Source organism: Gobio gobio (genome assembly GCF_949357685.1).
Source record: "Gobio gobio genome assembly, chromosome: 18".
NCBI classification, from domain to species: Eukaryota; Metazoa; Chordata; class Actinopteri; order Cypriniformes; family Gobionidae; genus Gobio; species Gobio gobio.
Window position 1 is genome coordinate 28932061 of NC_137111.1, and position 15317 is coordinate 28947377.

The following is a 15317-nucleotide window of genomic DNA, read 5'->3' on the forward strand; positions in this document are numbered from 1 at the left end:
AAGATTCAGATAATTTTTCCATACTAGTGATAATTTGAGTCTATATCATTTTGTTTCGGTCTATAATGACCTAAACATCACATAATACAGGCTAAAGTGGAAGTTCATAAAGATAGAAAAAATTAAAGTCGAGCAGTTCTGTAAATCTGACTTTATTCATTTGATCACGAAAGCAATTGATTTTGAAAAGTCAAATTGTAATCATTGATCTCTATTTCAAGTTACAATGTTCGGTAAAATATTTACTTGGTATTTTTATTGTGACATTTACTGCAAAATTCCTATTTTTAAGAAGTATTTCTATCTTAATTTTCAGTTTAAATATATACAAATTCCTAAAACAAGATGTGAAGCAAAACTGCACAACAAATTAAGACTTTTCTCTAGTTTTGAAGTATATGCAAGGTAAAAACAAATGAAAAGACAAAATACACTTCTTAAATATACATTTTTTTGAAAACTCAATATCTTATTCAGTGTTGCTCCTTGAGTAAATCTTGTTACAAGACAAAACAGCAAAAACTGACTTATAAATTGAAATGAACTAATATGTTAATATCACAAGAGCCTTTGTGCAAGAGCTCTTTTAGCATTACCAAGTGCAGTGTTGTAGGGTTTTGGCCTTTTCCTTTATATTTTGCTCTTCAAATAAAGACAGAAGTCACAGTGGTTTTGCCATCTGTTCACCAGATTATTTGAACAATATTTCATGAATTACAACAAGAATGTCAAATTTTTCTCCACAAATCATCACTCACATCTATTTGTGTAGGGGCAGAAACTGTTCATCCATTTTCTTTAGTTAAAACACCTATTGGCTTCCTTCACTGTGGGATAAAAAAAAAAAAAAAAAAGGGAATTGCAATAGGCTAGATGACTTATTTTTATATGTATAACTATTTTCATATGTATTTTAAAACCGCTAAAAAGGCAAGTTAATTGTCTGTCAATGTTTTTAAACTTCAGTAAATGATAGAACATTTATAATTAATGCAACATCTGCTGTAGAATGTTTGTGAATGTTTGTGCACCATTACTTTTTCGCCACCACCTTCCTTTTCCTGCTACGCTGTCAAATGAATTAAGTGAAGCCAGCATAAAAAATTGTTTCTGTCTGGCAACTGAGAATTTTGACCCCTCAAAGTTAGTTTCCATAGCCTTCACAAAAGCAGTGTCTAGGGAAGAACACAGTGCGTGTGTGTGTGTGTGTGTGTGTGTGTATGCAAGCAGGCAGGCGTGGAAGTATCAGCGCGCCGGAGTCTCCTCAGTGTGATGTGTGTTGACAGTTTGTGACGGGCCAGAAGCTCGGTCCACAACCCCCTGCAGTGCATCATTCACAGAAGTGAGCCCTCGCACCAGCGTTCCCTCTCCCTCCCCACACATCTATTGTTGATCTGTTGAATTTTCATGCCTGTCCATCCCATCTAATGCTAACAAAGCCTTACGACTGGAAAATGCCCACTACCCACATACATAATACAGATTACAGTGGCCATGTTTACTGTGAAATGTTTGTCAAACACACACTCACACATCCATATATATATTTATATATATATATATATATATGCAATCCATTGCATGGGCTTGCAGCAGATAAGAAAGTTCTGTTTTCATCTTTTCCCCTTCATCTCTTATAATCGCTTCAGGCCATCAGCAGGCCCTCAGATTTGTTGAATTGTAATGCTAGTCATTCACAAAATTCTACAAATTTCTTGCCTTTTTATGTATTTGTTTATTAGATATTACTTTGATTATGGTTGCACTCATTGTTTGCACTTAATAATAAGACTAAGAAAACGTTTTTATTTCTGTGTTCAATTAGTGGAAATGAGTTCAATTAGGAGGTCACAAACAGCCTCAATCAGAAGCTCTGGAAGCGCATAATTCATATATAGTAATGTCTGAAGGGACTCCTCACACAGGAGAGAAGCCAGTCAGTTGAGTTTGTGGCAAAACCTTTTACAGTGCTTGTATATTGTTGTCTTTCAATGCATATGATAAATCATACTCCGAAAGTAGAACTGAAATGACATTTATTACAAGATGATTAGTTAAAACATTTCGAAATGCACTTGCGTACCATTTTTCCAGTCATGAATTTTGTCATTGAGGATTTCTTAAAAATACTGTGCAAAAATCTCATCTCGTCTTATTCTCGTGAACCCAATCTCATGTCTCGTGACCCAAGCGTCTCGTTACACCCCTAGTAGTTACAATGGACTGACAGTATTTTTAGAAGAAGAAAAAAATTAAGAAAAATGTAATCAAATAATCCAATTATAGTATGCTTTGGTCTGAACCGCAGGAGCTGGAAGTCTCTTTTAGTTTACTTTAAATGGCTTAAAATCAGTTGACAACATTTTTATTTGAAATGTTAATTAAAATAAATATATGTGACAGGATATATGAAAGGACATATTTTGGTTAGAATACAAATAACAAAAAACTTGGTAACACGTTGCACCTGTCCTTGTTACACATGATACATGTAGTTATTATAGTAACTTTAACAAAAAAAAAGCTGAAAGTTTTAAAAACGTTCTGTACGCGCTTATCCATATAATGGCAGTGAATAGCGACCAGGCTAAAACTTTACAAAAATTATACAAAAGTATCACGCAATGATACAGGGAGATGCGTGCCAGATCTGTACCAATTTCGGTACCACAATTTTTATTTATTTAAGTATTTAAAAAAATTAAATGCAATTCAATAAGTTTATTATTTATGATGATAATCATTATAAGTAAATAATACATAAACATTTAAAGGCTGTATGCTGTTTAAAAGTAAAAATTGTTTATAAAAAAGATCAAGTGAAAAATAAGCAACCATCTAGGCATAATTTTTATTATTATTAGTTGAGACGAATTATTATTACATAGAGACAAAGTTAAATCTACTGTAGGCTACAACAGTAAAATAAAATATATTCTGAAAAATGTCTCCCTTTAAACCAAACTTTTATTTTGACGGGTTACCGTGAACACCTTTGAGTGTCTGTTCATTTTATGATATGACAGTTTTCTCAAATGAAATGGTAAATTCTCATGAAGTGATGGTTTATGCGTTCGTGTCCTCTATAGCAGTGTTTCCCAACCTTTTTTCAGTCATGGCACCCTTTGAAAATGTTTTCCATTTTGCGGCACCCCCTCGCATATGTTACGCTAGGGGTATAACGGTACAGATTGCTCACGTTTCGGTTTGTATCACGGTTTTAGGTTCACGGTTTCGGTACGGTTCAGTATTTGCTTTGTTCAGGGAAAAAAGGACTACTGTCGAATAAAAATAAAGAAAATAATAAGAACAAATAATTTAAATACAAGCAGCAGCACAAATAAATACTTTTGAGCAAAGATGCTAATAAAATAAACTATGCTTTTCAGGTTTTTCAGGTAGCCTACGTCTAACATTAGTTTATCAGGTACAGAAAATGATCAAATGTAGAATAACATTGCATATTTGACTGTATAAATTAAAGATTAATCCTATTAAACTTACAAAAGCTATTCAATCAAGAGCAGTGAGTGATGTCCTTGTCTTTTGTTGTTTGACATTAAACAGACAGCAGTAAAGGCTGCTGCCCCTTTAAGACCTAATGCATGGATATGCGTCGTCTTTATCGACTGTATAAAGTTTGCTTAAGGCATATACAGACTATGTCTGCTAGAATACTCATCAAGATGGAGATGTTGACATACTTTTTGTGTGAGTTTGTCCGTTCAAGAGCATTTTGAGAAATGAACATTTGAAAGAAAAAAAATGGTTCCGGTTGGGAAACACTGCAGAGACTACAAAGACAGTGAGCGAGTGTGTGTGTGCGTGCGTGCGTGCGTGCGTGCGTGCCGCTCATCTGTGCGTCAGACGTCGACTTAAACCCGAACCAAGTCCAAACAATGGATGTTGCACCGGTCTTTTTACCAGCTCCTCCGTTTTGCTTTCAGCTATGTTTACTCAAGATGACCAATACGATGATGCATTGCTGCCAGTTGCAGCTCGTGGCTCTAAATTTCGCGGGTAGATTCTGTCATCAACGTGCATTATCGCGATAGTGCAATAGACTTAAAATCTCTATCATAGGCCAATTTTGTATCGTTTATATCGCATATCGTTTATATCGCCCATTACTACCAAAAACTAGTTTTATTGTTCATTTTTTTGTGTAAAAATTGTGCGCTGCTAGTGTACTGCGCTTAGCTGTTTAAAACTGTTAAAACATCTGTTCTGAGAAATCTGTGCGGAGCACAAAATCTCCCCAGGTTCTGTCTGGGCCAGACCATCAGTCTGTCACTCGTCCCGCATCTCTGAGTTTGAGCTACAGCTGCATCGAGCTGCAATGCTGCCCTTGTTCCGCAGGAAGTGCGAACTCTAAGAGAGCGTGTGGATTAACAGCTGATTAAAGTGGAATTGGAATAAAGTAATCAGTGGTGTAAGTGCCTGTGCTGATTACGAGCTGAAGACTCCTCAGGCCACCCCAGTTTAGATCCCTGATAAGCACAATGATGAACTATAATTAAAGATAAGCATATTAAATGATAACCGAGTCCTGCTCTCTCCCCCTACGGCACAGGCCTCCGTCTCTCCATTCTGTGCATCCGCTGGCAGATGTTGCCACGCTTCCATTAACCACTGGCTGGGGTTTGTGCTGCTTTAATTACTGGAAACAGAATGAGTTTGACTGCTTATCATGTTCCGTAACAGGGGTTTAATTTATTACATCCAGCTTTAGTGTTTGGTGACTAAAGCCCATAACACTGCTTGGTCAGTCAGATTAGAAGTTTGGCACTAATTGTTGTAAAATATTAAAGAGGTTTGTATTAGTTGGCAATCTTTGGTTAGTGTTTGTGCCAATGGGAACTGGTCTAACAAGCCTTCAAAGCACTTCTCGCCTGTCTTTCTGTTTTTCCACTGTGGTTTCACAAATAATTAATACCTCTGCTCTGGCTTGTGTAGAGTGAGGCCTTTGTCCCGGTCTGTGAGTGTGTAAAGGAACTGTGCTACAGGAAGTGGCATGTGCCCGCTCATAAGCTCAAGAACACACTGTACTTTCAGCCAAGAGCTTCCACTATCATTATTTCTGGGCTGTAGAAGAGCAGAACAACAACTCTTCTGTTCCTCCTCAAGATGGCAGATCTCTTTCTCCCCACGTTTTTTTGTATATTACATCTTCCATTCATTTGTAATCTAAAGTTTGTCACTTAATATTTTTCTTTTTTATTTCATGTTTTATTTTTTGTGTTTGTTTACAGTATGTTGTGGTGTATTGTTTTGTCTTGTCCATTTAGTTTGTTCCCATATAACATTGTACCTTTTATTCCATAGTTTCTATTAATAGTTATTGATAATAGCGAAGTCTGTTCATCTTTATAACTACTTTAAACTATAATGGTTTCCTTTCTTTTAAAGTCTGTTTCAGTAGTAGTGGTTAATACAAAGTTGTCAGTTGTATAACTGGCGTTTATGGCAGAAACTATGGCTATGCTTATGGTAAAACATTTTTTTTTAACCCTCTGATTATCTTTGAATAGTGTATGTGATGTCTTGTGAAACACTTGTCTGCCTTCTTAATAAATAAAAAAAAGATAATTTCTTGGTCTTTTGAACATCTAGAAAAATAACATAACAGTCAAATCGATACGAATACTCGTATCTCCCTCTCTGATATTCATAGCTGGAATGCATGAAGTTGTGAGTGCCCAGCCGAGTGTGTTCAGCTTTTGCATCAGTCCAGAATGAAGTGTAGAGTGAGTGGCCCTGTTCATACCGCCTGAGCGCACATGAGCATCTCCCTCTGATCCTGTTTGCATGGCGCGGGCGCATCGAGTGTGAGGGAATGTGACCCAAATGGAATTATTCTTCCATCAAAGGGAAGTATTCATGAATTAGAAATGACCTTGATTGGAGAGGCCCCAGAGACACAACGCCACAGTTCAAGCAATTTCACACCCGTTCACTGAACAGCTTTCGAGTGAGTGATGGAGGCAGTGAGGAAGGGCTGAGAGAGGATGAAATGCATTGAAAGAGATGTGGGGGAGTAAGAGAAAGCCAGGTGTATAGATTAGATATGTATAAATAAAATCATAGCATGGAGAAAAAGCAAAAGAGTAGCAGACTACGCTTCAAATTGGTCAGCAGTGTTATTTTAATTTTATTTACCGGTATGTACTATTATAGCTTTATTAAAGGATAAGTTCACTTCAAAATGAAAATTCCCTGATATTTTACTCATCCCCATTTCATCCAAGATGTTCATGTCATTCTTTCTTTAGTCGAAAATAAATAAAAACATTTTTTTGGGGGGGGGGATTTAGTCTACGTCTCGTGGGACGTTTTCAACATGATTGCGCAATCACTAGCACGTCGCAGAGCAGTGCAAGATTATCAATTTAGGTAAAAAAGTATATTTATTTATTTTTTTTTTTTTAAATGACTGATCGTTTCGCTATATAAGACCCTATTCCTCATCTGGGATCGCGCAGAGCATCTGAAGCATTCGAAGCGCTTTTAAACTGCATTGATTTGGACCTTGAACATTTTGGTTGCAATTGAAAACCATTATGTGAAGAAAAATCCTGGAATGTTTTCCTCAAAAAAACTACATTTATTTTCGACTGAAGAAAGAAAGACATGAACATCTTGGATGAGATAGGGGTGAGTAAAATAAAGTGAACTAATCCTTTAATATTATAAACTAGCTTTTTTTTTTTTTAATGTATTTTTCATTTTAACTGTAGTTACATTTTTTAGCAATTTTGTTTTGTGCTTAATTTTACTAATTAGGTATAATTTCCTTTTTTATGTTTCCAATTAGTAATTTTAGAGGTTCAATCAAATTCAAAGTTTTAGCTAATAATAACCTTGTAATATACTATATATTTTTTCTATAATTTTTTGGTTAAATTCAGACACTCATTTTGGTCTGCTCACCTCATTAATATAATGTTTAATAATATAAATTAAGTGTGAGCCTTCATGCTAAAGGGACCTTTGCTTGTGTGCCATATGCCTTTTGTATTTCAGTTTATTTGTCTTGTGAATGTGTGCATTGTTTCTTTGTTTGTTTGTCTCAGGCTGTCGTGTTTCCATCATCTGAAGCACAAATACATTTTTGAAGGATTTCTTCTTCGAAGTCGTCTTCAAAGCATGCATGTGTCAAAGTAAACAAATAGTAGAGCACCTAAGCCCCCAATTCATACATAATTTAACCAAAGCCAACCATTTTAAGATTACGGATTTCAATCATAGAAGCGAATAAAAGTTGTGCATCTTTGTATTTGTGGAGGGCAGCTGTTGCTCACCTTTCTACCCATGTGTGTCTCTGCTCCTGTGTGCTACAATAAAAAAAGGTCACAACTGAGAGACTTGGCTTTGTACACAAAAGCTGATGTGCAAGACTGGAGAGGCTTTTCACCACTAAAAGATTAAGATTAAATTCAATTTAATTCAATTTCCAACCGTTTCTCAAGAGCTTAGGGCCCAGTGATGTATAAAACATACTTTTGATAAGCTTTTTTTTTATTTGGGAGCTTGTAAAATTACGGACGACCACTGTAATTTCTCATCAGAAACTGCATTTGACTGCATTTTTTTTATTTTTTATTAAGCAACTTTTTTTTTTACTCCACACTTGGATGGACCCGAGGCTAAAGCTCACTGGAGAACAGCAACATATTTTCTTTTTCCCCATTTAATCCTTCTACCCACGATGCACCTGGCTTGACACTTCACCACAAACCCAAGCCTGCAGATGCTCATTAGAGTGCTTGTGTCAGTTCTGTCCCGTTTTTCAATCGCTCAAATCCAATCTTTTGCCAAGAACAATTGCGCAATGATGACGTTAAGTGACACATCTAGACAAATTCGCATTTATCATTCTCTTTTATTGTGCTAATAAGGCAGATGTCAGACACTGGTGGTTTTATTCAGATTTGACAGTGCAGTCTGGCTCGGTTTGTGTTTGTTCCAATGTGTTTTGCCCTCTTGTTACCTTTAGTCTTCCCGGTCTGTCCTTGAGTGCTGTCCTCTTGAGTTTTCTTGTGTGTTTGTGTATATATGCGCGTGTGTTTTTGTGTAGGATGAGGTTTTAAAAGGCCTCTATCTGGCTTTGATCCAGGCTTTAACCCAGCGCCCATCGATCGGCCGTTCAGACCGGATTACGCTTCGCTTCTCAGCCTGTGATGCTTCTTTCTGCCCGTCACAAATCACAGGCCTCAAGAGCGCCTTTAAACTGCATCTCAAAAGTGGCACGGTCATTCAGCACCTGTGAGGTGCAGCTGGGCATCAGTCAGGAGACAAATGCAACGCGGAGCCAAAATAGCTTGCTCACACTTTTTGTTTATCTATTCACACAATTTGCAGCACAGGATGTTCAGAGCCGTCAAGTGCCGACTAGCAACGATAAAACAGAAGCTGTGTATACATAGCATCTAAAGGCTGTTTTTGGTGAAGAACAGCATTCAAATCAGAACAACAACTGGTGGCCTGTTACGCTGATGCCTGCATTCGGAATTGTGATCCCAAAAAAAGGTTCTCAATAACACTCTCTTTTATCTCTTTTTTTGTGTCTTTCCATCCCAGAAAAGAGAGGACAACCAGACAGATTCCAGACTCAGTCCTAAGAAGAGTGCAGAGCCCTCCATCGACCTGTTAGGCCTTGGTAAGACATGAATAATTGATTACTCATCTCATTGCCGATCAGGGAATCTGATACATCTAAGATAGTCTGAAAGAAAAAGAGACTTCAAGGCCATTTTAAGGCAAACAATTTAAATGGGAGGGAAGTGGCGGAACTTAACGTGTCTAATTAGACATTAGGATTTTACACGCAAATCAATCCTACAGAGTTCTTGAAGCATTCCAAATGAATGGTCTTAGTTTTTACGTTTTTCCTTTTTCATTTATTTAGACAAAATAGCATATTGTAACATGTAAAATGGCATTATCCTTTTTTTTCCTTGTTTCAGTGACTACTGAAAGAACGGTTCCAAAGCAACGTGTTGCGGTTCACCAAAGCGTAGTTTTTTTTTTTTTTTTAAAGGGTGTGTTAAGGCTCGGATAGAGGAACACACTGACTTCTATTACTGTCTAGATGAAGGTTCAGGGAAGCACACTGCTAGTTTAGTCCTGGCGGTATTGATCAGGCCGGCAACTCGAGCCCTTGAGATGACCAAACACAATTGATGTTATATTACTTTCTGGGAAATGAAAGTTTCTATTTGCTGCCCTGGAGCTTTCCTTTGTCGCTCCGTCTTGTGTATTTATCACTTTCTCTCTCTCTCTCTCTCTCTCATTCAATATTTCTCACTCTCTCAATCTCGGTCTGCTACCAAGTTGTCCGTTATGATGAGTGAGACAGACAGAGCATTGGTGAGAATATAGAAATTTCCACAAATGTGTGTGTCCAAGGCAAGGAGGTTACAGTGTTTAGATGAACGTCTTCAGCTGGGGGGCAGTAGGGGTCAGTGCTGATGAAGAGAGGCTGGAGATGATGATGTTGAGATTGAGACGTGCGTCTTATTGATGTGTTTTTGCTCAAGGCCTCAGCATCTCTCCTCACCCTTCCATAACAGGCACTGTGTTCAGACTAGCAAGATGTCTATCTCCCTTTCGATGCTGTTACTTTAGTGCCGTTGATCATTTTTTTATCAAATTACTTGCATTATATGCATATTTGCATTTTAATCTAGGCTAAATACATGTTTGGGGTATCTGTTTACAGCTGCTTACAAAATTTACAAAACCGATTTTATTAAGGGAATTATTCATGACTGCATACTTAAAATTGTATTCTCATCGCAAATGTATAAGACATTTTGAGTGGAACGCTTATATTTATTTTAAGTGAACATCTGTATTATTTTGAACAACATTATGAATGATTATTTCATCATACATGTGTTTTTAATTTTTTTTAATCAAAATGTCATAAATCGATCTTCTGGTGAAACGACAGACATCTGTTTTGTTTTCTCCTATCATTTAGCCTCCTCAAACCCGGCCTATTTTTTTCCATCGACTGCCAGCTTGCTTTCTACAATTGATGGATAGAAGTCCCGTCCTGTGTTTTTTTTCTTTTTTCTTTTTTCGATAATCAATTTCACTGAAAATGTATGTCACAATATGGAAGAAAAGATCTCACTACTTCGGTTTAATCACAAATTTAAAGCCCATACCTAGCTCACAGTTAAAGTTTAAAACAAAATTGCGTAATTTGCGAAAACATGACAGAGTAAATTCAGTATGTCAATTTTTGGGATGAACTAACCATTGACAGTTTGGGAATAGTCATTTTGACATGCCATGATTGTGTGCATGGATCGTCTGAAGCACATACGTGCTACTGGAAAGCGCAAACATAATTTAAATCACCATATCACATAGTTTTTAGTGTTATTATTTGAAGCGATTTAGGTTTATTCTTTTATGTATAAGAGATCCGATGAATGCCTGCATTGAAAGCTTGAGTACTGCGTAAGAAAAAAAGTGAACGTTTACGGAGTTTCAGTGACATTACTACATAAAACTACTATGTATAGTATTGAATATAATGTATAATAATGCAGTGGAGGATTATTTCTGGGTCCTGATAATAATAAAATAATAGGATTATTATTTTAAAGCAGCACTAGGTAACTTTTCAACCTTTATAATATATTTTCAAACCTCTTGTGATGATACATCGACTTACAATAGGTTGAATGACACGTCTGCCATAGCCTGACGGGGTCTGTATCGTTTTTAATCGAACTTTTAAACTTCGGGTTTCGTGTAGTAACCCGAGAAAAAAAAGAACTACAAAATTCGACTGCTTTACGGCATATACGTCACTTCCACCACCACCCCCACTTCCTTAAATTCGGACGTGCGAGCCCAACTATCATTTGTTTGCCGAATGTTATAGTCATGGCCGAAGCAGCACAGAAAAATAAGAAAGCAAAGGTTTTGTCGGAGGAAAGCAAAAAGAGGAAACGAGAAAGTGATCGGATTAAAGGCAGGACGAGGATCAACATTGGGCCAGCGTTTGCTCGTTGGCGTGAGCTGAAGGAGGAGGGGCTACATTCTTGCAAGTAAATACGTAAGACGTACAAAATCATATTTTAGGATACCTAACATGTCTGTGATATTGGTTTATTTGTCTTGCCTCAAGCTATAATGCAAATAGATTTTTTCAAATTTGCAGATTCATCTATGGTAGCTTGATATTATAATATTGACGATATATGGTTATTACCTACCACTCAAACATTGAATTGAAGTATCATATAGATTCTGTAAAACGGGAACCAATAGACTAGGCTACTATAATGACGCTGGCTTGTAAACGTGAGCATCGCGATCATTTGGCGTTGGAAAAAAAATAAAACCCATGAAATTATATTCATATGACATGCTGAAACATATGCCACTGTAACGTTACCTGGGATGAAGACATATCACACGCGACGCAAGCAGAACACCTGCATGTGAACTCCATAGACAGGTGAACTCCTCCTGCAGTGTTTAAGGCTTTCATGGTTGTCATGTCAATAAATGCACGTGCGATGCATCCCCTGATGTAGAATGACAGTTTACGACAGTAGTAGAGGACAATACTGTTTCCCAACTGTAGGGGGACCCCGAGAGCAAAACCTACCTAGTGCTGCTTTAATAATAAAGTTTTTTATTATAAAAAAAAAAGTCTTTATTTTGGCTAAAAATATTGGGATAATATTGTATCGAATTGTGACATGAGTGTATCGTTGCACCCCTACTCAGTTGTCAAGTCATTATAGGTCAGTCGCCATGTCTATGCGCTGGCATTAGCTTTTGGATCCCAGGAGTTTTTCTTAGGATGTCACCACATGTTAAAGCATTTAATTTAAGTAAAAATTAATGGCAGGTAATATCCAGTACGGTGTTTGTTTTGAAACCAGCGATAATTACAGATTAGTGTAGAACTAATCAGAAAAGAAAAAAAAACTGTATTAAATAATTAAACACCATGTTGTCAAAGTTAGTATTGTAGCTTTAGGGCCTGTTTACACCTGGTCACTTCATGCATTTTCTGTGATCGGATAGCTATCCAATCGTGAAAAGACCGGGTGTAAATTCCCTCTGAAACGCATTCAAGACGGATTTAAATCCGATCACTCAAACCACTTCTGGTGGTGGTCTGGGTTGCATTCCAGTCAAAACTGAACAAGTCTAAATGCACCTGGTTGTTGAACCCACATATGTAAATTTTACTCCTCCCAACAATGCTAAAAGATAAACATGAGAGCGTGTTATAGACTATATGACATGTTATAGCCAGATATGAACAAATCTGACACGCATCGCCACAGATGAACAGCTGAGTATTTCTTCATCAAGCCAGCGCACAAACTACCGCAAATAAAACCGAAAGTAAGTCACAGAGTCTCAACACACAATCATCTTCATTAAAAGTAAAGAAACTAAATTATCTTACCAGTGCTGTTGCCACACTCTCTCCTATTGCAGTTTTTGATTTTTAAATTAGCTGATGATAAAATGCAGCTCATATCTGTTGTTTTCGGTGATGTAAACTCCATTAAATCTGCATATAGCGCGGGAATTCAAGATCGGATTTATATCCGTTTTGCAGAGACACATTTATGTGACCCAGTGTAAATGGAATCTTTTTGTATGAAGTGACCAGCTGTAAACAGGCTCTTATGCATAGTCAAACACTTGGATGTATCATTATAGTATTAACATTCTAACCAAAATCAAGATCAAATGGAGATGTTTTGTCAGTCATTAGAACACTCACATGTGAGGCAATAACGTGCATTGCATTACGTTTTCAGCAACTTACAGGTTAAATTTACTGGCGCTCAGTTTTTCCTGTTGTTTAATACATAAGGCCAAAAGCTTGGAGTGTTATTCACAGGCTGTATTGGCTATGACTAGACAGCAAATACCAGACTAAGACTCTCTTCTCTGCTCTGCTCCTTAAATACATAAAACATTAGCCTTTACAAACTTTGTGTAACGAAAATGCTGTACTTATTCAAATGACCAGTCCTTTATTTACCCATCCAATGCAAACAAGCAGAGATGTTCTCAAAAATGTGTCTGGCACTTCATTCACAATTGAGGCGGGTGGAGCTTCTGTATAAGGTTTTTTTGACAGCTTGAGGATTCACTGGAGTTACAAGGTTTTTACGGGTAAAGTTACAGAAGGACCGAAGTGAACCGATTTATTTAGCACTGGTTTCAAATTTAAAATTGGACATCAAATTGTGACGCATCACAGTACATAATATATACAGTGCGTTGTGAAATTATTTGTACGGAAGCATGAAGCCTCCATAATCTTTACTAGAAGAAGTTTGGAACAACCAGAACTCTTCTGACCAAACTGAGCAATCGATGGAAGAAGCTGATGGTCACTCTGGTTGAGCTCCATGATCATATATGAAGATGGAAGAAACTTACAGGACAAACTTCACTGCAACACTCTACTTATCTGGGCTTTATGAATGGCAGGCTCTAGCCCCTCCTGCAAAAAAAAGCAACTAAAGGACTCTTAAGCCCAATTTATACTTCTGCGTCGAGTGTACGCCGTAGCTACATCGTAGGCTGTGTGTTGCACGCCTAGCCTACGACGTACCTTGACGTGACCCTCTCCAAAAATGTAACAACGCGTCAATTCTATGCGGACCGCAAGCGCTGTGATTGGTCATCCAGAACCCCTCCCTCAGGGGTACACATGCTCCCTCTGCATGTGTAACTGCACGTCGACGCGGACAAGGGCGCAGAAGTATAAATGAAAATCGACGCGTTGCCCACCGCCTTTAGACTGTGAGAAACAATATTCTATGGTCTGATGAACCTCAGTTCTAAGCATCATGTATGGAGGAAACCGGGCACTGCTCATCGCCTGCACAATATCATCTCAACAGTAAAGAGTGGTGGTAGCAGCATCATAATCTGGGGTTGTCAGGGTAGAAGGAAAGCTCAACACAGCAAAATATAGAGATAGCTTTAATGAAAATCTTTTCTAGAGCATTCAGAACCTCAGACTGGACAGAAGGTTCACCTTCCAACAGAACAATGACCCTAAGCACACAGCTACGACAATACAAGAGTGGCTTATGGACAACACTGTGAATGTCCTCGAGTGGCTCAGACAGAGCCTGGGCTTGAATCCAATCGAACATCTCTGGAGAGATATGGTCCCCATCCAACCGGACAGAGCTTAAGAGGATCTGAGGAGAAGAATGGGAGAAAATCGGCAAATGCAGATGTGCAAAGTTTGTTGCGTCATACCCAAAAAGATTTGGGGATCTAAAGGTACTTTAACTAAGTACTGAGTCAAGGGTTTGAATACTTTGCAATTTATTGAAAAGAAACAACTAGTTGTCACATGTATTTTTTGCTTTGTCATTATGGTGTATGGAGTGTAGATTGCTGAAAAAAAAGTATTTATAATGTAAGGCAGCAACATAAAAAATGTGGAAAAAATGAAGGGGTAAGAATACTTCCACAAGGCACTGTAAATATATATTTTTTTGTTCAAAAGAAAAAATTATACATTTAAATGTATTTAAAGGTCCTGTTCTTCGTGATCCCATTTTTCAAACTTTAGTTAGTGTGTAATGTTGCTGTTAGAGCATATATAATACCTGTAAAATTATAAAGCTCAAAGTTCAATGCCAAGCGAGATATTTTATTTAACAGAAGTTCCCTTTCAAAGCCTACAGCGAACGGACAGTTTGGACTACATCCTGGTACTCCCTGCTTTAATGACGTCAGTAGAACAGTTTGTTGACTAACCTCCACCCACAAGAATACGCAAAAAAGGGGGCGTGGTCATGTTGCTCTCCCTCGTGGAGAAGAGGAAGTGTTGCGTTCGGTTGCGTTTGTCGCCATGTCGTCCAGACGCTGTTATTTTCATCCCGGAGTCAAATCACCTTTGTTTGGCCTTCAGGGGCTGTACTTTGAGCGCGCTCATCTCCCCGTTATGGTAAGAGGCGTGACCTTTCCGGGCAACGTGCACTAAGCTGCTGTCGAATCACAACACGGGAACCGCTGGCACAATCAAAACTCGTTACGTGTTTCTGAAGGAGGGACTTCATAGAACAGGGAAATCTTTCAAGGCGTTTTGAGGACAGTGAAAACAGCGGTATACAGATAAGTAAATTGTGTGAAAAATACTGTTTTTTTGCACGTGAAACATGAACACATGTTATATTGCACACTGTAAACACAATCTGAGCTTCAAAAAAACAGGAAAAACGGGACCTTTAAAGTTGACATGAAATTAAATTTCACCCTATATATTTTCTAACTGCATGTTATTGAATTTA

At 37.7% G+C, this 15317-nt stretch overlaps 1 protein-coding gene across 6 annotated transcripts in view; it reads left to right on the forward strand.

Moving 5' to 3' along the window:
• smap1 (small ArfGAP 1) overlaps positions 1 to 15317 on the forward strand; it is a 135677-nt gene that overhangs the window by 92520 nt on the left and 27840 nt on the right. For all 6 annotated transcript variants that reach the window (XM_079843365.1, XM_079843366.1, XM_079843369.1 and 3 more), the window contains one exon: positions 8581 to 8659. In XM_079843365.1, the coding sequence (XP_079699491.1) occupies positions 8581 to 8659 (79 nt within the window). The remainder of the gene's footprint in view (positions 1 to 8580; positions 8660 to 15317) is intronic.